Genomic DNA, 24,370 nt, shown 5'->3' with positions numbered 1-24,370 from the left:
GTTTGCTGATTTCTCTATGTATTATTATGTAATTAGCAAATATATCTAATAAGTATATGAATGTACCCAAAAAATAAACACATAAATATACAGATAAGATCCCTACAGATGAACAATGTGTGTGCTTTCAATCAAGATGCCACCTCCCCATCCTCAGCCAGAGCATTTGGTTTGAAACAGCTCAAACCTCTTCTATCTGTCTGAGTCTCATTTAGATTTTGCTGAGATAACGTCTGACCCTCTACAGCAAAACAGATGTTGAACATGAAGAAACACAGCCAGTAATTGAGCAGGGTTGAGGTTGAGGTTGGGGGGGTTGGGGGGGTCACGTTCACAGTGACGTATGATCAGCTCTGCTCTAATTGCTGACGGGTCGAATGGGGATCTAAGTGAAGAGCTGGAGATGGTTATTGTTTGGTTCTTTGGTTTGTTATGTTTAAATATTTTAGCAGCAAGTCTTTTAAAAAGCACCCAAGTTTGTTTTTTTAGCTCCATATGGCTTGAATATGTAAAACGTTACATACATAGACTGACTGCGATGGATTTACTCAATTGTTGTTGAAAGGAGTTAAGTAAAGCTACTGTAAAGCTAACTGGTTTGTCTGTTTTGCCTCTAGTCAGGTTTGATCCGAACGCAGGATGCAGACTACTTTCTGAGACCCGTGTCCCAGAGTCTCGCCCAGAGGGAGAACTTCACTGCACCGTCCAGTCACCAGCCACACATTCTCTACAAGAGTGACCGGAATCCCCAAACAGAGCAGCAGCGAGGTCATCACCCTCGGGTGCTGCTCAAGAGATCCACAGATTCACAGCTTGAGCCAACTCGTCACAAATCACACGAACACATTCTCGGTGAGAGAGCCGCACAGGCACAGACCCATCCAACCTACAGCACAGTCAGTGGAGATCATCACACGAGTCAGCAAAAGCATCCCAATCACATCCATCAACATCAGCATGGCGGCGAAAAAAACAGCAGCAACCATGGTGACCAGACAACCGATCTGCACGAGTACGAGCACAGACAGGGGGAGAAGCAGCGGCAGCACTTCTGTGGCAGACGGAAGAAATGTATGTAAGGACAATCTCTCATTCTAATACAATTGTAGCATTATGGTGCACTCATATAGGACATTGTAGGTCATGTTTGACCTCCTGAAACCCTGAGCTGAAGCAGAAATGCTTCACATATGAGAATATTCCCAGCCAGACATCACATAGCACATTGTGAGACAAAATCATAATAATGCTCTTAGATTTCTAGATGTAACTAAATTAGTGATTGGACCTCAAAGATGTTGACGATGATGTCAAGTGAAATGTTGATGGATTACTTCAGCACTCGTAATATTGATAGTATTATTTGCTGACATTTTTGGTGAAGTATTTTAATAGTTGATGACACACTGAGGTCATTGAGTGGGCAAACATCCCGTATTTTATATTTGTGTAGTCATAGTTACACATTATAGGATCCATGGGAACCAATGTTTGTGTCCCTAGTAAACAGCGTTTGAACCATAACCACAAATCATCATGCTCATTAGTTTACATAGGAAGTTCTTTGATTTGTGTTTCTCATGACGATTAAGTGTTTGATGAAGTTACGTTTTGTCATCAGTGACTCAACCTGTTGGAGGTTAGAAGGTTACAAAGAGAAAAGTTTTATGTTCACTTTACACCGTGACCAATGTTTGCTCTCATGAAATTACCACAAGATCAGTTAACATTGTCGGTGTCACAGGGGTCACGTCACAGAGAGCAGGGATCAGACTTAGAGGAGGTATAACAACCAGCCGTCTGTCCCCAGTGAAAACACACCGATATTTACATTCCCATAAGATTACATCACTGAACACCTGTGCCATGTTTTAGTCAAAAAAGCACTTTGGTCACTCACCTGCTTTCCACCCATATAAGCAAACTTCCTTGCCTTTAAAGTTTATCACAGCCAGGTGGTGATTGGGGAAAGTTTATCATAACGCGAAAGCATCTACATGAAGATTAGAGGCGATAGTATCCAAGGCAACACAGTTTTTTCGGTTGTGATTTGCCTTTTCTTTTAATACAGGCCTCATGTCGTAATGTAGAAGTAAGTGTGGATTTGTGGAGGTACTTCTCTGCAGCCGAGTTAAATCAGGGCAGTGTCTGTGTTTGTCTTTCTCACTTACCAAACTCTGATAAGGCCGCAGTATAATTTATTGATGTTTATCTCAAGTTTACAATGCAATCCTCTGGAGTAAAGCGTATCTACTATATGACACCTTGCCAAGATTCACTTACAATTTTTATCAGCAACTAAGTGCTTGAAAAAGAGTACAGATAGAAATGGTCATGAATTGCTTTTACCTGCAGGAAATAAGTCAGCAAATGACTTTTGTGCATCATTATCATAGTTTACATCAGGTCTACAGAATATGAGGTGAGCAGGCAAACTCTTTTTTCCACAACTGTGCTACTGAGACAGAAAAATGGATTGCATTTGGCACATAAAGAAAAGCATTATTATACCTGTTATATTGTATTAAGAGAAAATGTGACTTGTTTTAGCTGGTGCTAATGCACAGTACATCACATAATGTAATTTCACACTGTTTTTAATGGTAGCATAACAGTGAGATTGCCAGAGTCAACAGTGGAAAAAACTCGGTATTCATTTTATCCATGACATCAGGTCATGAAACTAAGAGTATAGTTAATCATCCCGAATGGTTGTCAGGTACTTTCCAGAATTGCTGGTAGAACTGTCACATTTAACACTCGGAGGCATAGGTGTCTAGTTGGCGGCTGGCTAAAGGTTCATTCAAACCTGTACATCATCACAAGTTGGGTGCCTGTGGGGCTTTAATTGCCACTAAATTGCTATTACTGTTTATTTAATATTGTTTACCTTCCAGCAACCAATTGCAACTGACAATCCTACAGTTTGTTTACTATTTACTCTGGCAGCCAGGTCAGCCATGTCAGATCCAATCTGTCTGTTCAATAACTACATCAGTCTTTATCTATACCTAGGATCAGGTCAATTATATTTGCTTTATTTCCATCTATTTCTTGTTTTTTCAGACATGCCCAAACCTCCTGAAGAGGATCTCTTCACGCTTCCAGATGAGTACAAGTTGATCCCAAGGAACAAAAGAGCGGCGGTGATGAAGAATCAATCCAATCAGAAGCTCAACGTGGAGACACTGGTGGTGGTGGACAGGAAGATGATGGACAACCACGGCCATGAGAACATCACCACGTATGTTCTCACTGTGCTTAATATGGTGAGAAACCTAGTTCTTTCTTTTCGGTGACACGTTTAATCATCCACAAATCAAAACTATCAGATATCGTTGGTTGTTTGATGCAATTACATGCCAGTTATCAACCATAGCTCCATGTGTCTCCATTAACAGTAATGTGGGTTTGAAAGATTTGGCACTAAATGGAATTAAATGCAAGGATTTTACTCTGGCTTTAGGGTTTAGTGACTCTACACCTCCGTCTCCCCCTCTCACATGTCTGAAAGGGCACATCTAAAAACACGAAACTGATATCTGTGTGAGATCATTGGGACGGCTGCGTCCCCCCCGCCGTCTCTCTCAGCTGATCTGCAAGCAAATTCCGTCACGCTCGTTTTGCTACTTAATGACTGACTGACAAATCCAAAGATAATCCATCTATTTTGAAAACACGGTTCCCTCTAGTAGAAACCAAGCTGGAGCAGTCACAGCTCGCCTTAGAGGAGTCACCTAAATACAGTATGGAGTTTCACAGAAAACACCCATCCCCCTCCCCTCTGCCAGCTCCCATGGGGCTTAAAAGGGATACTCTCTATTTTTTTTTGAAAATTAAATCTGACACGGCATTCCAACATTTGCCTAAATTTATGTTTTCTTCTTGGCAGCGTAGAAAGATTTCAGAAACATTTTTATAATAACAACATACTGTATGTAACACAAAACACTGCAACCCTATGGAAACAGATGTGAATGGTTTACGTAGGTGGTATGTGAAAGCATCATGATTCACCGTCCAGCATGGTGCTGCAGGTTTTAGTTTATAGGATCGGAGTTTCGGTAAGTGTCTGTGACTGTCTCTTCGACTTTAACGTTATTGCTTGACATCAATAACAAACCATAGCCGTGTATCTACTCATGAGTCAGTGCAGAAAAAGACCAAACACGGGGAACATAAGGAATGAATGAGAGCGCGCCTAAAGAAAAAAGGATCTGTGTGAGTGGCATCAGGGGTATTCATGGGCCCTGAGAGGGAGGAGAGAGAGAGAGAGAGAGAGAGAGAGAGAGAGAGAGAGAGAGAGAGAGAGAGAGAGAGAGAGAGAGAGAGAGAGAGAGAGAGAGAGAGAGAGAGAGAGAGTGAACAAGAGCAAAAGATCAGACGTCCACTTTCAAAGCACAAATCCACTGTTATGATTAATGCTCAGATATCCATGTGAGTACAAGACGGCCAATTGGAAACAGCAGTGGCGGCTGTCATACGTCAGCGATACCATCAGAAAAAGTTTAGTGCGTTATTTCTGTAGGAATCTCAAGGTGTGTTGTTGCACGTTTGACCCAGATCTCTGTTTTAGTTATAAATCCATACAGGTGTGAGAATACGTTTGGCTGAAACATAACAGTGTATTGCCAAATGTTCACAAAGTACTAATAAATTTGCATGAAATAATCATCCAATGATAATAACAATCATCATTAACGTTAACAACTGGCAGACAGTGTTCTCCAGAGAGGCTTAAATTAGAGGTTTGTTATTTATGATTAACAGAAGGCCATCAGATCAAATTTAACTACCTATTGGCCAGTTCAGCCCGATGATCAGCTGGCTAGAACTGTGAAAGTTGTCAAAAGAAGTATGTTTTTGCAATGGATTAACAGTCTGTCCTATAAAATTTTAATTCAAATTGTATATGAGGGGAAACTGATACTTTACCTTTTGTGCAAAACAGGAAAATGTACTGTAGGGACTTACAGGTAAACAAAACATTCAGCTGATAGTGACTACTTTGGCACACTGAGAAATGTTTAAAGTTTCTAAAGAGGAAGTTTGGTGGGAAAAATGTATTGTCACTCTTTGTAATTGTTAAGTTCTTGATTGTTTTGCAAGTGTAACAAGACTGTAGTTCTCCAAATCACTTGAAATGGTGCCTAGCGTGCTTTATATGTTTGTGTGTCTTTTAGGTGTCCAGTCTCTTCAAAGACGGTACGATAGGAGGAAACATCAACATAGTGATCGTGGGCCTTGTGCTTCTGGACGAAGAGCAGGTGAGCGTCTCATTGCCTCCAAAAAGGAAGCTACTGAAACAAGAAGCACTGAAACTGATTAGCAGGAATTCAAATAAAGTCTTTTTTTCTCTTAGTCCTTATCTGGGTTGACCTGAGCCTCTGTTTGTTATGGGTCATCAAACCTCAGACAGGCTTGTATTGTTAGGAAATGGGGATGTTTGTTTATTTGTTTGGAGGTAAATGAGCCTGGAGGTCCGGCAGGTTTAACGGCTAAGAGCTTTAACTCTGATAGCTTAATTGTACCTTAAGTATAGGCTATACATTTCCTTGGACCGTAGCCAGAGTAAAGGGCGAAATTCTCGGGAAGTGCGGGGCAGAGGAGGAGAGGGAGGGCGAGACAGAGCGAGAGAGAGAGAGAGAGAGAGAGGGAGAGAGAGGGAGAGAGAGAAGGGTTAGGGGTCTGGCTGAGGGAGAACCAATGATCCTTTTCCCCCACCTGTGTGATGTTAATAGTTTTCAGTCTTCCTCTAGAAGCCATTATCGGTGGAAGGAATCCCAAAAATGTCCCAGGCCTTAACATCATTAATTTGATCTCTGTCTCTACAAAACATCAAGTGATCAATGAGTGCTTATCTCAATCATCAATTCAAATTAAATCATATTTACTTCCTTTAATAACGGAAGCATAAAAGCATTGTGTATATTTATTAGCCTTAAATTAACTCAGACTATTTCATCAAAAAAGGGGATAACGTGCCTTGGCTCATCTTTCCCGGCTTTCCTATCTGTGTTCTCCCTCAGGATGGCTTGGTGATCAGCCACCATGCAGACCACACACTCAACAGCTTCTGTCACTGGCAGTCCACTCTGGGAGGCAGAGAGGGCCGACGCCACGACCACGCAATACTGCTCACCGGCCTCGACATCTGCTCCTGGAAGAACGAACCCTGTGACACACTGGGTACGTCTTCTAATCTCCTAGTCTAATACTCTAATATCCTCCTTTAGGTTTGGAAGTTAGAAAGTGAGTGGAAGTGTAGTTTGGGGCAATAGTACACAATCTTCTGCAACTGTAATAGAGGGAGACATAACTTGAAATAATGGTTAGTGACACAGTAGAGTTTCCCCCCCCCTCTCTCTCTCTCTATCTCTCTCTCTCTCTGGGAAGGTGCCACTGTCCCCTGTCACACGGTTTGACCCTGGGTAACAGAGGCCAAAACAGATGTTGAACACATTCGCACCTTTCAGATCTTTTCAGCACCACTGTGTCGTTTACATGGTGTGGAGATCTGTGGAATAGTCAGAAATTGAGCAGCAAGTCAAAAGAAAAAAATCTATAATGAAACGTTTGATCAGAATGGAAGTTTGATGGTTACATACTTACACTATCTCTATGTTTCCAAAATATTAATGTTCAAATGCAAACATGAAGAAACTAGAATGATATTGTCATTTTGTAAGCTAAGGAACATTAATTTATCTTGTACAGACTGGACTCAGCTGCTTTACACACACACACACACACACACACAATCATAACACACACACACACACTCTCCCACTCACTGTGACTGTACACTTAACAAAATAACAACAGCCTGTTTGTGGTAATGACCATGTCAACACATTGTTGTCTTCCACTCTGTGAGAAACAAAACTTCCATTTTGAGTCCCAGAGAGCTTCACACACACACACACACACACACACACACACACACACACACACACACACACAAAAACACGCGCACACACACACACAGTCGCTCACACGTTCACCTTAACCCCAGACTAGTCATGACTTCAAAGTGTTGTCAGCTAGCATTAACCCTAATCGTTGCTATGAATGCCCAGTTCAAAGCTCTCTCTCTCTCTCTCTCTCTCTCTCTCTCTGTGTGTCTGTCTGTGTATGTGCAGTTAGTTTAGTTGAATTCCAAAAGGTGCGTGGCAAAATCACCACCAGCACCAGTCAGTATATAACCCTGTTTATTTGCATTACTACTTCAGGTCAATTCCTCAATGTTTACCTCCACGTTTAAAAACCTACATAACAGTGATCATATCAGTGATTTGGGGGCGGCAGTAGCTCAGTCCGCTGGGCCGGACAGCTGGGAACCGGAGGGTCGCCGGTTCAAGTCCCCGTGTGGACCAAGTACGCAGACTGGTAGCTAGTGAGTTCCCAGTTTGCCTCCAGAGCGCTGCCGAGGTGCACATGAGCAAGGCACCGAACCCCCAACTGCTCCACGGGCGCCGAAAAATGGCTGCCCTGCACCCCCTCTGTAGTGCATGTGTTTGTGTGTGTGATATGTAGGGGGTGCAAGACAAATTTCAATTGTGTGTGATTGCTGTCAGTTGCATGCAAAATGACTTAAATAAACTATCTTATCTTATCTTATCTTATCTTTTCTTCTTCCTTGACACAAAATACAGAACAAAAAGGCAGTTCTCACAGTCAATCCTGCCTTCTTCTGCTAAATATCATTACTCATATTAGTTATGTACATGAGAACATTACTTCAGGGATTTTACACTCTATTGCAAATGGCTTGGAGTCATAAAATAACAACACAAGACTAAATTCTCTGTGAGACAAAAACATTAAGGGAGGCCCTCATGGGTATTATCCTTTTTGATTCAGAGCCAGGGGAGTGTGTATGTGTGCATGTGTGTGAGGAAGAGAGACAGAGAGAGTGTGGACTGAGACAGACATAAAGGGAGATCAAGAATAACAGAGAGTTTAGGAGCGAATGGTAGGGATGAGAGGGAAGGGAAGACAGAGAGGGAACGTCTACCATATATATTTTAAAGTGAAGGCAGAGGGACCGGTGGGAATCGTGAATGTTCCCACAGAGCCTCATATTTTAACATATTTAGGGGGTTAACCCAGTTATGGTGTGTTTGATATTTCTAATGCGTGCCATCCACAGCTACCTGCCACATCTGCCTCCTGTAGAAACATTTCACTGCAGACTTGGGAGTCATTTGCTGCCTCCCAGATAAAGTGAAACCCCCTTGCTTGTTATTCCAGGGCATTGGAAAGTAAAAGTATTGTTTAATGTAGTAGAAGGTCTAATTTATTAAACTTGTGCGTGTAGGCCTGAAAAATTAGGTGGAAGAATCTGGCAGCGGCGAATAGAACCAGCAGCCGTGTTAGTCAGGGTTTACCTTGGACCTGACTGATGATATTTTAGATTTGATGGATGAAACGCCGGCTGAGTTTTAATGAAACGTTGTTCTTGTTCTATCGTGCAGGTTTTGCTCCGATTAGCGGCATGTGCAGCAAGTACAGAAGCTGCACCATTAATGAAGACACAGGATTAGGCCTGGCCTTCACCATCGCACACGAGTCTGGACACAAGTAAGTAGCTTCTATACCAAACTAATAATAGAAACGTGTTCTTGCTGTTTTCTGTGATCTATTCGCTCTCTATGTCCACATGTCCACTCACAGGGAAATTGGAAAGAATGTGCTGAAAAATGGTCCGGCGTGTGTTTAATATGGGTTATGATAACAGGAACCATAGGGGAACAGACGCTACAGAGCTTCAATGTGTGTATGACAAATTCCATTTTGTGCGTCAGTATGGAGAACAAAATGGTTTTGTTTGATCTCCACGTGAAAAAAGAAACATCTAGTGTCCCTCAGATACCAGCAGTAAAGGAATTTTGCAGTGTTTTCTATCCACCCTTGCGACAAAGACAAACACGCTTAGCCTTGAATGGTAATAATTTGCAACATGGGGCTGATTAACCTTACGCCTGGCAGATGGAAATCCTTTATCTCTTATTTATTTGTGCAGTTTTGGGATGGTTCATGACGGCGAGGGGAATGTGTGTAAGAAGTCAGAGGGCAACATCATGTCTCCCACGCTGGCTGGTCACAATGGGATCTTCTCTTGGTCGGCCTGCAGCCGTCAGTACCTCAGCCGCTTCCTCAAGTAAGCTAACATGTCGTGCTGTCTGTCTATATTTTCTGTATATTAGTAATATGCTTTTGACTTAAAACTTATTTTGTGTGTGTGTGTGTGTTCAGCATGTGTTACTTATAGATAAGCATGTTTGCAGCACATAAATCAGTTTCACACAATATGTCACTTTACACTTTACAGTAGCGTCACAACTTTGAGGGAAGTACCCTACTTTGTAAAAGTGTGTGTGTGTGCGTGTGTGTGTAGTGGGTGGGGTGGGGTGTGTGTGAGCAATTTAAATATAGCTGATGTAGCAAGCAAGCTGAGTGATGTGTGCTGCTGCTATCTTCCTGTTAGCATTAACAAGTATTAAGTGTCAGGTAAGGTGTGTGTGAAGGAGAATGTTATGTATGTCTGTGTGTGTGTGTGTGTGTGTGTGTGTGTGTGTGTGTGTGTGTGTGTGTAGCAACTACATTTCCATGCATGCATTCTAGTAACCCAAGCAAGAAAACAAGCAACATTGACATAGCATCCATGTGTGCATGTCTGGCTGCGTCTGCATGTGTGAGCGTGTGTCTTTGTGTGCGTGCTTGTGTGTGTATATATGTGTGTGTGTGTGTGTGTGTGTGTGAAACCAGATAGCCCAGAGGCAGTGCCCTCCACTAAATTTACCAGTGTGTAACTGAACTGTCAGGTCCCCCCTCTCAGAGTGGTGGAGACAGACAGTGTATTTCCTCGCTGAGTTATTAGAGCCGGGGTGACCTCACCCTCGTTAGGCCTGTCAGCCTTATATTAAACTCCCATCACCCCCAGAGGCCAAGCGGAGGGGATTTCTGCACCACGCAACTAACTAGTGATCTACTTACTATATAATTACTGCGTGATAAAATGCTGCAGTATTGTATGTGTTCCTAATTGCAATCAACAGAAGGACATGGTCTCATTGAGTTATTAGAGCCTCCTGAATGTCTCTGCCTACACATGTTATAGAGACGAGCCAAGAGATTTGACATCAAACTAACTTTAAATCTACCTCTCCTCAGGCAGATGTGACAGCTAGGTCTGGATGTATAGAGAGTATGTGTTATGTATAGTATGAGTGTGTGTAGTTAGATGTGTTATCAGAGCTCTTGATCGTGCCTAATACAGGAGCAGTCTAATCAAGTCTGGGTAAGTGACCAGGCTCTTGCTACCCGTCTTGGGTCTGCGTGTCAATATGACACACACCCGAGTGGATCCAATTTCCTCCCAGTATCAGGAGGCTCTACTTTGGTCAACCGCATTTTGGATGGTGTCTAATTATCCAAGGGTAGATTTGAGACTTGATCTGACTATTCTGAGGTCCCTTTGAGGTTGGAAAATGAATTTATGCACATTAGAACTTAAATTCCTGTTGTCTGTAAAAACCTTTCTGCAGTTCTTTTTCCATATCCACCACTGCTCATATATCTGTCTGATGTGCATCAGGTTGGATAGCAAATGCTCCGTAATCCGTATCTGGAAGAGATGAGTGAGGGGAATCTCCAGGAATTCTTACAAAATATAAATATATACCAGTCTTGCTTCTTTCTGATCTCCATCTGATATTAATATTGTGCCATACAGTGCGTTTTGTGTTCATTCAATTGCCATCAGTGTGTATGTGCATAGCTGCTTTCAGCTGAACTGCACTTGTATCTGTGTGAGTCTCTGTCTGGCTGCTTCTTGTACACTGGAAATGTATTTTTCAGGAACTTTTTTTACATACAATGTGAATAATGTCGGATTGCAGAGAACTGACCGAAATGACAGCATATGCAGGACAGCCATTGTACTCCGTCGACGCATCGGGCCCATAAAGCAATGAAAGTTCACATCAAGTAACACACACGCATGCTCTGCTAAAGCAATCAGGACCACTCACTAGCACAATGAAGCTTTCCAACATATTTTGCCTTTTCAAGCTCTTTCCACCATATTTTGTATTATATTCCCCCGACTGCAGTGTATAAGCTGTAAAACATCTCCGTATAGTAACCAATGATATCAGCTAACGTCGGAATCCCCCCTACTGGTGTTAGGATATGAGTGATACGGGCAAGGAGTCTGTCATAATTGAGTGTCTGATGCATTAAAACCATGACTCTCAGGGTTTGAGTTTGGCAACATGTTGTGATACCATGGTAACACTTTATGGCACTCTCCAAAAGTGAGAAGCAAAGGAACGCGATGGGCTGATGCTCTATGTCTGGGAATTTCTGAGCTACCTCACCTTTAAACCGCGGCACCAATCTGTTAATGCCCACTTATACGTTGATCTTCAGCAAAATTGTTAAATGACGATAAATGACTAATTCATCTCTTATCACCTTCCTCTCCTCTCCTCTCCTCTCCTCTCCTCTCCTCTCCTCTCCTCTCCCAGTTCTGCTCAAGCCTTGTGCTTATCAGATGAACCCAGAGCAGTGAAGGAGTATCGGTACCCTGAGAAGTTGCCTGGTGAACTGTACGACGCTGACACGCAGTGCAAATGGCAATTTGGGGAAAAGGCCAAACTCTGTACCCTGGATTTTAAGAAGGTAAAACACAAGTAAACAAGAAGGAGATGAGAAGTGCTACTGTTTTCTCACTCTTTAGTTTTTCTCAGGCAAACTTGAATGGTGGCAATTGTATGATCTTGAAATGAGAATCTTGTAATGAGGTTGAGGGGAAAAAGGAGGAACACACACACGCACGCACACACACGCACTCACACAGCAAATAGTGAGACTTATACTGCTGCCCATGAAATACTCATTGGGACGGATGGCTAAATATACACTGGAGCGTTGCCAATGGGAATCTGTTGCTCTCACATTGTTTGAGCACTGCTGATGTTGCTGTTTGAGAGAACCTGAACTGTTTGAGACTTCCAGAAAGAACTTAAATCACCTCTGTGTTTAATGCCACAGTGGAGGCGTGAAGAAAGATATGCATTGTTCATATCCTACAGAGTGTGAGACTGACCTGGGACAATGTTACCCAAACCAAAAATGAGCCTCTCCATGCAAAATAGTTCCTCTTTCTTGTTTTTCTGTTTTGTCTTTGTCCCTTATGAGCAATTGTATTGGCATTGCTCATAATCAGATTCAACTGTTTACCCTCCAGGGATTTATGATGGAGTCCAATCCCATCTATGGCTTTGAAATGAAACAAGAAAGAGATGAAGTCATAGAATATACTGTAGATAAAATGGGTCATCTTTTGACTTGAGTTGTTTTTATTATCAATAGTTTTGCTTCATTCCAGTCATGAAATGTCTGCATGTGGGAGCCATCATCAGGTCTCCCCGGGTCACAGCATTAACATCGGAGGAACACACTTAATACCTCCCAGCGCAGTAGATGCATTTAGCTTTAAAATGTTTACATCACACCGTTTTCCCCTCGAATAGATTGGACTGTGCAATGTCTTTGGCTGGATGCCAAAGACGACAAGTCTTTTTTTCTACTTCTTCTTCTTCTCCTTCTGCTCTAAGATTGCTGTTGAGGTTTCCCTGCTTTATGAACCGACACATGCTGTAGTTTGAGGATCATGTGCGGACAGAGAAAAGCTTTGAAAATGAGATTGTTAGCCGCATTTGAACCGCTCATACCAGCACACAATGTCCTCTTTTGCCTCCTCACCTACACACCCGTGGATTTTTATACATTCAACTTAAAGTTTTCTTAAGTGTCTTCCTCGTGTTTTTGTTTTATCACCATTCAGCGTCTCTCCCTTTGCACATGGTAGCAGCAAGGTGCACGGGACACACACTCCCAGAGCAGCCCTCATGCTTACAGCCTTTCCAGACACTTGTTACTCATAAAACAGTACAAGTATCTGCCTCTGTGGTGCAATCCATTGTGCTGAGAATTCATATTTCATATGTCTTTCTGGCAGGTGTTGTCAAGATATGGTACCAATGGAAAAGCCAAACGATACTCTCAGTGGGTTAGACCTGGGTTACCCTAGCAAAAAGCTAAATAACTTGAGCGGGTGTTTTGTTCTCTTTCTCTCTTTTCTTCCCTCTCTCTCTCTCTCTCCCTCTCTCTCTCTTTTTCTCCTCAGTCTCAGTCTTCCTCTCTCTCACCATTTTTACTGCAGAAAAACCCTGAGCAAGCAAAACAGCTGGACAAATATGTCTTGGGATGCGGTCCATGATGGTTTTTGGCAGGAGCCATGTGAGGCAGAGGTGCCTGTCTGCATCTGCACTGAGTTGTCAAAATCTGATATAGTCATTCAGATAGTAACAGTGTGGACATGTTAAAAAGTAGCAGGCAATGTTTCTCAGGCAATGTGAGTGAGGAAACCACCGAGCGCTCCCCTCTGAGTCAGCCAGGACCTGATCCACCATGTGAACCGTGCAAATCTGCTTCAGAACGTCTCCCTCCCCCGATGCAAAGCTATTTCCTTGTATCCATTTTCCTTTGCTGATAAAATGTATGCATGAGGAGGACTTGTTGTGATTCTGCAGGGTTATTGTCGCCAACACATTGCATGTCTGCGGGATCATGTTTGGAAACACTGTTTTGTAAAGTCTGTGTTTATTTTCTGTCCTTTTCAAAAACCCTCTTATCTTATCCGTCCGGAGATACTGATTTTACAGCAGAGCTTTGCAAGAGAATCGTTATTCAGACATCTTCTATTTCAGCAAGGTTCCATCACAATCTTTATATAGTTCCTTGGAGCCAAAATAACATTATCACAATTTATCTCTTTTCCCGTTTTTGGATGTGTTTACTGCTCTTGTGAGAAGGTTGCAGATCATCCCACTCCTGTAATTTGGAGGTAGAAAACTGCCTCGTATAAATTACTCTCTGGCTTCCTCTCTCTCTCTTTCTCTCACTCTCTCTGTCTCTCTCTCTCTCTCTCTCTCCCTCTCTCCCTCTCTCGCTCTTTGTGTTCTTCCAGGACATCTGCAAGGCCCTGTGGTGTCATCGTGTTGGGAGGAAGTGTGAGACCAAGTTCATGCCAGCTGCTGAGGGCTCCGCCTGTGGCCCTGATATGGTGACTTAACACAAGATTTTTCTGTGTGTGCACGTGTGTGTATGTGTGTCTGAGAGAGAGAGAGAGAGAGAGAGAGAGAGAGAGAGGGAGAGAGAGAGAAGAGTGAAATATGGCATCACATGACTGGCATGGGACTTCATTTCTCTTTGAATGTCTCCTCAGAGGCGAATCAAATGGCCACACCAGAGTTCCTTCTAAAAGAGCCTGAAGATACTAACCCAGATTCTGCTTTTGCTCATGTTTCATTTCAGGGAGCAGGATTACCCTTAAAACATCCCATTGGTAGAATAACCTTTGTTCCATTTGAGCCTCTAAACAAATCTAGCCTTGTTTTGTAAAATAAGAACATCTTGTGCTTTTTATTTGCCTTTTGCCAGAACACTATGTCATGGCAACATCTTGACAAATAAAATACATAAAGTCACATAACAACAATAAACACGGAGGCGTTTTTTTTGGGGAAAATCAGACTCCCGCCCCCCAGCAGAGAAACACAATTGATCTCCCTCGTGTCAAAGTCAGGACTTTAAACATAACCAGGTGTGTGTCTTTATAGCGAGGCACCATTTCAATCCTCTACTAACTATAACGGCATGTTTTCTCAATTCAGCGCTGCAATGCCGAAATTGCGTGAAAGGAAGTTCATCCTGTTTTAGGGTGGATTCTCCTTTAAAACACCGGTTGACCCATTTTCTTTACTTGATTTACTGCCCCGTGATATCAGCTGTGAGTTTTAATATAAGAGGGAAAGAGCTTGTAAGGAGATGAAACACACACACACACACATGTTCCTCTTCCAAGGTTTAAAGTACTGTGTAATTACAAATGGAATAAATGTCAAACAGGGACACGGTGTGGTGTTATTTTATAAGGTGAGTGGGTTAAATCACTGGAGAAACTAACATAGCTACCATTTATTGAGTGTTACAGTGCTGCTTGTTGTATTTGACCTAAGAGACATTACACACCACAGCTGGGTGTCCTAACATAAACCAATATATTTAAACAAAAAGGTTGGATTGGCTTGACTGTGTTTTCCAGTTTAATCTGTCGGAGTGCAGGGTCAAATCACTCTTCATCACAGAGGTACCATAGTCTCCCTCCTCTTTGCTTTACCTCAGGGAACAGCTGCACTTGGTTTGTTGCTGACTTGGCAAAAAAAAAGGGCCACTAGAGTTTGGGCCAAAAAGCAATCTGCCCTCTTTATTTATTCTTTGTTTCTTTCCTTCCTTCTTTCGAGATTCACAGATCGCTCTCTCGCTCTCTCGCTCTCTCTCTCTCTCTCTCTCTCTCTCTCTCTCTCTTTCTCCCTCTCTCTCTCTCTGTTACCCTCCCTCCCTGACCCCCCCATCGCTCCCCACCAGCCTCTCATCGACATTTGCTTCTCAATATATTGAACTTGATGGTTTAATCCTGCCTGCGCCTCCACGGGACAATTAACTGAACGCAAACAATGACAGGCTCACTTAGGAATCCATGGCACTCAGCCGCAGGGGGAAAATTAAGGGGAAATCAGCTGTTCTATTTCTCAGTCAAGGACCACAAGATTAGTTTGAAGGGCGGGTGTGAATCACTTGCTGTGTGTGTGTGTGTGTGTGTGTGTGTGTGTGTGTGTGTGTGTGTGTGTGTGTTTCTGTGGGCTGGTGTGCAACAAGAACAGATGCACCCCCAGCTTTCATAATAAGAGTTCATGCAAGTTAGTGCATTGAGGTATGTGTGTGTGTGTGTGTGTGTGTGTGTGTGTGTGTGTGTGTGTGTGTATGCAATGGTTGTGGAGATCACTGCGAGGTGGTGCAGTCGATTGTTCTTTGGCTGATGTCATCTTGACATGTACAAAACCAGTTCAAGACTGTAAACAGTTTGTGACATAATGTTGCTTTAAGTAACTCTGGGTTTGTACAAGGACTCCTCACGTTGCATTCAGGGGCTGTCAGTTTGGTACGACTCAATTTTGAACACGTGATTTCTTTGTTATCTTATGGGGATTTCATTAGCGGTTCAATCCTTTTTAGGTAAGAACTCTGAGGTCTATGATTCATTGACTATTCAGACCTCTATCACCTCTTACAGCGCCAAAAAGTCATTAATCTTGTTTAAAAATCTGCATTTGTCCATCACATACAGGATCTCCCCACAGTGGAAAAAAGATAAATTATTTCAGTGCCCTGTATGATATGTTTTTCTTTTCTATCTTAGATGGCTCAGAGAAATCAGGTGTTTTCTGCTGTAACAATATTGGAATGGTTATGAAAAGGTTTTAACTTGAGATTGATGAATTTTACAATGATTAATAAGTGAATGAGGAGCGGGAAGGAAATACTGCAAAGTGCAGCAAAAAATACAAAAATGGTGGTGTATTACATTGGAAGTTTGGGATTTGTTCCTACATTATCTTTGTATTTTTGGTTTTGCCGTTTGGTTCCACTCAAAGTCCAAAAAGTGTAGAAAATTTGTTCAGAAAGCAGCATGACAATAATTTAGACATGTTGACATCCATTAAACCAGCAAACAATTACCGACCCTCTACGATTTGACAAAGCTGCACCCTTGTGTGTGTGTGTGTGTGTGTGTGTGTGCGTCTCTCACATGTCTCCCTCATTGTTCCCCGCCAGTGGTGTCGGAGGGGCCAGTGTGTGAAAGAGGGCGACGAGGGGCCGAGGCCTCAGCACGGCCACTGGTCTGAGTGGTCATCCTGGTCCTCCTGCTCGCGAAGCTGCGAGAGCGGAGTCACCTATCGAGAGAGGCAGTGCAGTAACCCCAGGTAGAGAATACACACACTCACACACACTCACACAAACCTTTGTCTCTCTACACGTTTATGACGGTTTGCACTTTAATTTAACAAAAATCTAATCTTAAGACAAGACACGTGAACAAAACCGCAAGGACGTGGGTTTTTCTTCCTGGGTGATTCTCTCACTTAATCTCTTACTCACAGGCTTCATCAGTCACTTGTGCTTATTTGCACAAGCAGTCAGTCAGGGGGGCCCATCCCCAAACGCTGGGGCCTCTTCTCTATCATGTCATGCCAAGATCCTGACAAGTGCTGAGCTAAATTAGACAGAGGCTGATGAGGGGAGAGCTGTGGGGGAGGATGGGTGAGACGACACAAAGAGAAGTGACAGAGGAAGCGAAGGACAATTTATTGTGGGGGGAGGGGGGGGGGGGGGACGTGGATCTGAGAGAATGAGAGGAAAGACATGATGGGGAGGGGAGGTGGGGGGGGGGGGGGGGGGGGGGGGGTATAGACGTGTAATTGTCCTGAGGAAGAGATTTGTAGGAACATAGCCTGGGGGTGTACACCTGTGATTGGAAGAGACGCCACCACAGCTGCACTCCTGCACACACACACACACACACACACACACACACACACACACACACACACACACACACACAACCAGATACAGTTTATACACATATTATTCATGGAAAACTGCTGTTTGTAGTATTGCACAGTAACAAAAGTGTCTTCTGGATGATTAATATGTTCCGCACGTCTCCCTGTGTCAGACCTGCGTACGGGGGGAAGTACTGCGAAGGCTCGTCTCGCTCATTCAAGCTTTGTAACACAAACGACTGCCCTCCCAACGCCACTGACTACAGAGCGCAGCAATGTGCTGAATACAACAGCAAACAGTTCAGAGGGTGGTTCTACACCTGGAGGCCCTACACCCGAGTGGACGGTGGGACTTTTGTTTAACATTCTTTCTCAAAATGACACCGCAAATCATAATGATACTAAAGGGACACACACTTTCCTCTTCCAGATCAAGACGTATGTAAGCTGTACTGCTTCGCCGATGGCTATGATTTTTTCTTTGCCTTGGCTAGCAAAGTTAAGGACGGAACTCTGTGCTCACAGGAGAGCTCCAATGTCTGCATTGACGGACTGTGTGAGGTAATACGTCTTACAAACTCTAAAAGCGGTGACACATGACCGCAGTTTGGTTCGAAGAAGAAGAATCCTTTAGAGCTCCAATTGTTTTGAAGAGTGATATCATGCGTGCAGTCTTTGGGGTTGCGCTATAAATTCTGAGTATGATTTGAGCAGTAAACACCCTTGTTGTGCTATTTCATAAGTTTCAACCTGATGAAATCGCATCTGCTTTTCTGAATGAAGAAATTGGACAGCAAAAGGCACATCACGGTGTTTAGTAATAAATCTAATATTTTGTCTCCTTTTTTGTCACAATTAATAATATTTGTTGTGTTCGTTTTGTTTTCGCCCCCGCAGCGAGTGGGTTGTGACCGTGTGTTAGGCTCTGCAGCAGTGCCAGATGCTTGTGGTGTGTGTAAAGGAGACAACTCCACATGCAAGATCTACAAGGGACAGTACACCAAGCAACACTATACCAACCGTAGGTCAAAGTAACCACATTGTTGATGTTGCTTTTAGACATCTTTAGAAGTTTTTTTCTATTGTCGTACTCGCATAACTGTGAGTCTTTACTGCTTTCGGTACGTCCTTACACTTTTCCTTCTCCTTCTCAGAGTACTATGGGGTGGTAACCATCCCAGCAGGGGCTCGGAGTATTCGTGTGATAGAACTGAACACGTCAAGCTCCTACTTGGCTGTCAGGGATACCCAGAGGCGCTATTACCTGAATGGACACTGGACGGTAGACTGGCCTGGAAGACACTCCATTGCCGGAGCCATTTTTGAGTATAAGAGGCCTTACAATAGACCGGAGAGCCTCACGTCTACTGGCCACACCAATGAGACACTGGTCATAGAGGTATGGGAGCAGTGATCACGTTTGTTGACCATACACCAAATGAATTAAACGATAGTCTGCACACACTCCATGTTCACTCTGAGTAATATCTCCTTACTATTCAGTCACCTATACCTACCACCTATTACTTTCTAAGTTTTTCATCTCATCAGTCTCATCCAGTTTGCTCTCCTTTAGATATTGTTACAGGGTTGGAATCCAGGTGTGCGTTGGGAATACACGCTGAAGAAAGCTGATGAGAGGAAGAACCACATCAAACACAACTACACGTGGGCCATTATACGTTCTCAGTGCTCCGCGACATGTGCCGGAGGTAAATATCAGTGTGTTTCTATATTTACTTTATTTATTAGCTAGAAAGTAGAGGTGGTCAGTGCGAGATGGAGTCTAAAATATCATTTCAGATGGAATCTTGGTAATTACTGAGTCAATTATGATCTTTTGCATTGATGACAAGGGACAGATCACCTCTGATCTTCAGTCTGGACCCACAAACTGCCTTTTCGTATGCCAGCCCATAGATTAAGAAGCCAGTTTGTAGATCAATGGAGCAGCATCTAAAGCTCAGACTGGACCCTCTGATCTATAATAAGGCTCTTAGCTGCAGGTAAAATGGTGAGGGGTGTGTTCCCGTCATTAGTTTGGGGACGACTCGGTCTTTTTATTCTACTTGAGAACTGCTATTACTTACACACAGACACACACACACACACACACACACACACACACACACACACACACACACACACACACACAAACATCCACACAAACACAAGGGCTCACACATTCACACACACGCTCACACACACACCCTTGTCTTCCGGTGGCCAGCTTCAAATCACAATAACAGGGTGTGCCCATGTCATTACAACAGTCTAACGTTTGTGTTTGTGTTTGCATGTGCTGCTGGTCCCTTGTCGCAGGCATGCATGCGTGTACTTGCTTACTTGAGTTTGCCTGTGTGTGTGTGTGTGTGTGTGTGTGTGTGTGTGCGCGCATGTGTGTGCGTGTGTGCGTGTGTGTGCGTGTGTGCGTGTCGTCATGAGTGTGAACAAAGCCCTCAGTGTAGAGTTCCTATTGATTGACCCTACAGGTTAAAGTTCCCCACCCTGGTCTATTGCGCTTCACCTTAACCACCTCCACCTCTTTGTGTCCTGATTGTAGGTCCTAATGGGCTGGGGGTCGTTAGCTTTATTAAAGAGTGCGACTGACTATATGACTTGTATGAGTGCTGTGGAGCTGAGATGTGCAGGTTGACCTTGCCTAAGGCCAAATACCAACCAGGCATCTGTGAAGCAGAGATTCAGGTTTCACATTAATCAAACACCACTGTCAGATGCTCATTTGCACCATAAATGACCGACATAAGTTGCATTTCTGTCAAGATGGTTATCAGTTCATGAGAAAGCAAAGAAAAATACTTTATTTTTCACCATAACTCGGTCCAATTTTGAATTTTATTTTGCATTGCACACACATTTTATCTTTATTTTTATCATCTTAGTTACACAAACATTATCACAGATAAGTATGTCCAAGCACAGAATATTGTGCAAATTGCCTTAACTTTTCTTCAACGGGGTTGTAAAGAATTTCTTAAACATCAGAAATCACCGCATAAACTGGAAAAATGTCTTATTTTTAAGTAACATATCCAAAGCAGTTGATCCATTACAGCAAATATCAGGTAGCACTTTTGTTTGCATCTCTTTTGTTATATTATTGAACCGAATTCACCCATACACACACACAGTGAAAACAGTTTTCTCCCTTTTTTTGTGAACATACTAAATTAATGTAATATTGCCCATGCAGGTCAGATGAACACCAAGTCAGCGTGCTACAAAGACCTGAGAGTCCAGGTGAATACATCCTACTGCAATCCCAGATCCAAACCATCGACTGGACTGGTGCCCTGCAACACACAACCATGTCCTGCCAGGTACACATCAATGTTGTGGTGCAGTGTGATGTTGTCGTGTACTTGTTTGTCTCATCATATCATCGCAAAGGGTTCTGGTGATTGTAACAGGTTGGATAGTTTGTTGACTTTTAATTGATTGACTAGAGCAATTTGTGGCCTTTTACAAAAACAGGGTACAAGCTTGGACACCATTGAATGTTAAGTCAATGGAAAGAGGAGAACAGATATGAACAGATGCACATGTGTTGTAGGCTGTGCAAATTCAGGTGATGTCACACCATCTCCATGAGAGATGGCAGTTAAAATGAGTGATTCTTGAATATTACTTTAAATCCAGCCGGAGTTCCTGGAGTTTCGAAACCAGTCCGGTGTGCAAAAGTGTGATACTTACCTTATCTACGCTCTCTAATGATAAAACAAGCACTTTCACTTAATCTGGAGGCCATTAGAACTGGTATCTTAATATGCAAACATATTTATCTAAGTTCTTCTTGATACTTGCTTTTGAACTTTGAACTGAGAGAAGATTTATTTTTTGATCCTTGTAGACTTGCTCCAAGAAGTTTTCAATGGACAGTCTGTGGGGAGGCGAAGTGAGCTTATGTGACAGCCAAAAACACTCTTAGCTGTCATAGCTCAACATTCTGCTCATGCATGTTCATGTTGGGGAGTTAAGGAGGCACAGTGTCAGCCAACGCAGTTGATATCTACTTATAAAACTTCAGCTAGATATTGAAGAAATTATAGCGCGGTCATCTCACAACAGCAATGTTTTTGCTGGCAGAATGCCTCGTGCCTGGAATTTTGCGAGGATATATTTCTCTTGGGTTCATCTGTTTCTCTTTTTGTCGTTATGTTCCCAATTTTTTCTGAAGCCCATAGCATTGTATTTAATGCCATTTTGGGCTTTCACCTTTATTATCCGTCTGATCTTTTCCCCCTCTTCCTCTGTCACACCTCATCTCCATGTTATCACTCCACTCTTGCTGCCTGACTATAATTTCTTGACACTAACAAACCATCTCAACTTCCCACACTATCTCCTTATAAATGAACAGCATAAAGCAACGCTGGAGGCTACTGTCCACCCTTCCTCAGCCCAATAAAGCACCTGTTCTATGATGACCACATTTTCCTCTCATGTAATCTACTCTGAGAAAAATAACTTACTCGTTGGCCAGAGCATGCGTGTGAGACGTGGGGAACTGGGGGGAGTCAGTTGAGTATTCTGCTCTTGTCTTCATTTAGTCTAACATGGTCCTTAACAAACTGTCAGGAATACTTAGCCTCTGTGTCCATTTAATACAACAGGCCAAGGTTTCCTAAAACGTTACGGCTCAGGATCCAAATTGGACACATGTAACATCACCGTGGGACCTAGACTGATAAAAAAAAATTGCTGTGCTCTGACCCATGGTGGACATTTTAGGTTTGGATCTGGAGTTGAAAGAGCAGCGCTGCGTGCAAAATTCACTGGCAGCTTATTGGGTCAGACATGTTGCTTCATTTTCCGAACTCATATAACCCTCACAACATATTCCCATTTGTATTTTACATGTACATGCACATACTTCATATACTTTTAGGCTCAGGATAATAAATGCACACTCTTGTTGCACATCGTTGCATCATAACCACAGAATAAGAAATGTTATCCTATATTACGTTTGGCTTCCAAGTTGTAGTCGCTAACAGGGACTTTCTCAATGCTGTGTAATGTCACCGCTGTCACCTGGAGTGGCACTAACACTTTCTCCATGATGTTTGACGATACCGCAGAGAGAGTGGACGCAGTATACAGTAATGGTTCTGTGGTTGCAGGGTGTGGTTGTGTAGGATCTTGGCTCGGCTTGGTCGGGTTCAGTCTAAGCCTATAGTCCTGACACGTCGGGCTGAGGCAGAGGATCAAAGATCAGTCAGCTTGGTCCTATGCTATGGACATCATAGGGAGTGGCCCGCTAGATGACAGTCAGGACATTCACTGAACCAATACACACACACGCAAAGACGCACACATGGGAAGTGTTACTCCCGTGTCTCTGCTGCTCTGGACAGTGTCATTAAGTTTGGCCAAAAACCGAAATCACAGAAAGACACTCTCAGGATAACACTGGTAACACTTAATATGGGGGCCCTTGAGATTTGGTTGATGAAGTTCACGTTTCCTTAAAATGGGAAATTCTTATGTTGGACATGTACACACGATGACAACAGGAGGTTGGTTTTTGAAGCGGCAGTCCTTGTTGGTTGTCTGGCAGTTGCACCAGGCTATTGGCGGAAATGCTGAATACCAATCACATCTGTGCAGCGGGAATAACCAACAGAGATGCACTATGTCATTCTTACAACAGCTGTTGTTGAAGTGTTGAGTTCCCCTAGTGCGTTTTCCAAATGTGTACGTGGAGTTATCATCTCCACAATATCACACATACCATACCTGGCCTCTTGAGCTTACTTTCACTCCTATAGAGGGAAATGAGTTTGGCAGGTTTCTCTGTCTGCCCTCAAGAGGAACTGTTTAGAAAGTTGACCTCCTTTACCTCTTTCAGGCACCAGAAAGTGCATAAAATTGTCTTGCTAACATTTGATTTGAAGGTATCTTGGATGGAACACATTGACAGTTGAGACTTGTTGGAACCGTGACCAGGAAAGATGCAATTGTGGGGAAATTCTGTAATGGCGACCAGAACTGTGCTTATTGGGAGTAGAAATAAGAGTAGAAATAAGTGCTATACGTCAATAAGTAATCAGAATGCTCTCAGTTTTACTTTATTGATCAATGTGAGAAACTGTCTACATGTAACACTGTAGCGATTGACGAGCTGTAAGCAGCCAGGCACCAGTTGCAGATCCAATGACAGCGTATTAGTTAAGGACAATGGCTGAGATATTCCCAATGCCTAACATGCGCATGTTTTGAGGCTGAAGGAAACTATTCCTCTATAATCCAACACTATTTGAATCCCAACAATGTGAACACACAGATCAGACAGTCAAGATGAGGCAAGAGCTTCCATTTGATAAACAAAATATAAAAGAAATCCATCTAGGGTGTGATGACAAAATTGCAATTGCAATAGAGTACATGGCATGTATGGATAGGGTACAATTGCTTGTCTCTCAAGGAATAACAAGAGGTTTATCCAGAGGTATTTGACAGCTGCTGTTGAGGCGTCAATTCCTCTGCGTCTCTATTCAGAGTATTTCCATGCACACTCTTAGCAATGGTCTGAAATATCAGCCAAATTCTTGCAAATGAAGTGGACACTGCTGACAACTTGTGCCTTGATTTATGAGCGGAGAGGGGTTTAGTTAGACACTGACCTCATCCTGGCCAGTGCTGCGTGTCGGCGTCCTGCAAATATTGCTGTTGTTGTATGTCCAACTGTGACATTGCCACCCTCATGTACACTGTTTTGGTATTTGTTGTTTGGGGCAATGCATTCACTTTAAAACGTGTTTAGGATTGGTATTTCTTGGTAGTAATTGTTGGCCATGCTGGAGACAGACACAATATTGGTTTGTCCCATCTTTGTTCCAAGACATTGCTATTCTGTGTTTCTCAGAGTG

The 24,370-nt window shown here is 43.0% G+C and overlaps 1 protein-coding gene across 2 annotated transcripts in view; it reads left to right on the top strand.

The window, feature by feature from the left end:
- adamts16 (ADAM metallopeptidase with thrombospondin type 1 motif, 16) overlaps nt 1–24,370 on the top strand; it is a 47,817-nt gene that overhangs the window by 12,397 nt on the left and 11,050 nt on the right. For both annotated transcript variants that reach the window (XM_076152770.1, XM_076152769.1), the window contains 15 exons: nt 618–1,071; nt 3,067–3,269; nt 5,184–5,267; nt 6,030–6,189; nt 8,478–8,583; nt 9,026–9,163; nt 11,535–11,688; nt 14,042–14,137; nt 16,750–16,898; nt 17,651–17,823; nt 17,908–18,038; nt 18,375–18,498; nt 18,632–18,876; nt 19,054–19,189; nt 20,692–20,818. In XM_076152770.1, the coding sequence (XP_076008885.1) occupies nt 618–1,071; nt 3,067–3,269; nt 5,184–5,267; nt 6,030–6,189; nt 8,478–8,583; nt 9,026–9,163; nt 11,535–11,688; nt 14,042–14,137; nt 16,750–16,898; nt 17,651–17,823; nt 17,908–18,038; nt 18,375–18,498; nt 18,632–18,876; nt 19,054–19,189; nt 20,692–20,818 (2,480 nt within the window). The remainder of the gene's footprint in view (nt 1–617; nt 1,072–3,066; nt 3,270–5,183; nt 5,268–6,029; nt 6,190–8,477; nt 8,584–9,025; nt 9,164–11,534; nt 11,689–14,041; nt 14,138–16,749; nt 16,899–17,650; nt 17,824–17,907; nt 18,039–18,374; nt 18,499–18,631; nt 18,877–19,053; nt 19,190–20,691; nt 20,819–24,370) is intronic.

Source organism: Genypterus blacodes, unplaced genomic scaffold (genome assembly GCF_046128005.1).
Source record: "Genypterus blacodes isolate CSIRO-AG114 ecotype Tasmania unplaced genomic scaffold, CSIRO-AGI_Gbla_v1 ptg000057l_1, whole genome shotgun sequence".
Taxonomy (NCBI): Eukaryota; Metazoa; Chordata; class Actinopteri; order Ophidiiformes; family Ophidiidae; genus Genypterus; species Genypterus blacodes.
The sequence above is the reverse complement of the archived record's forward strand: the minus strand, read 5'-3'. Positions and strand labels throughout refer to the sequence as shown.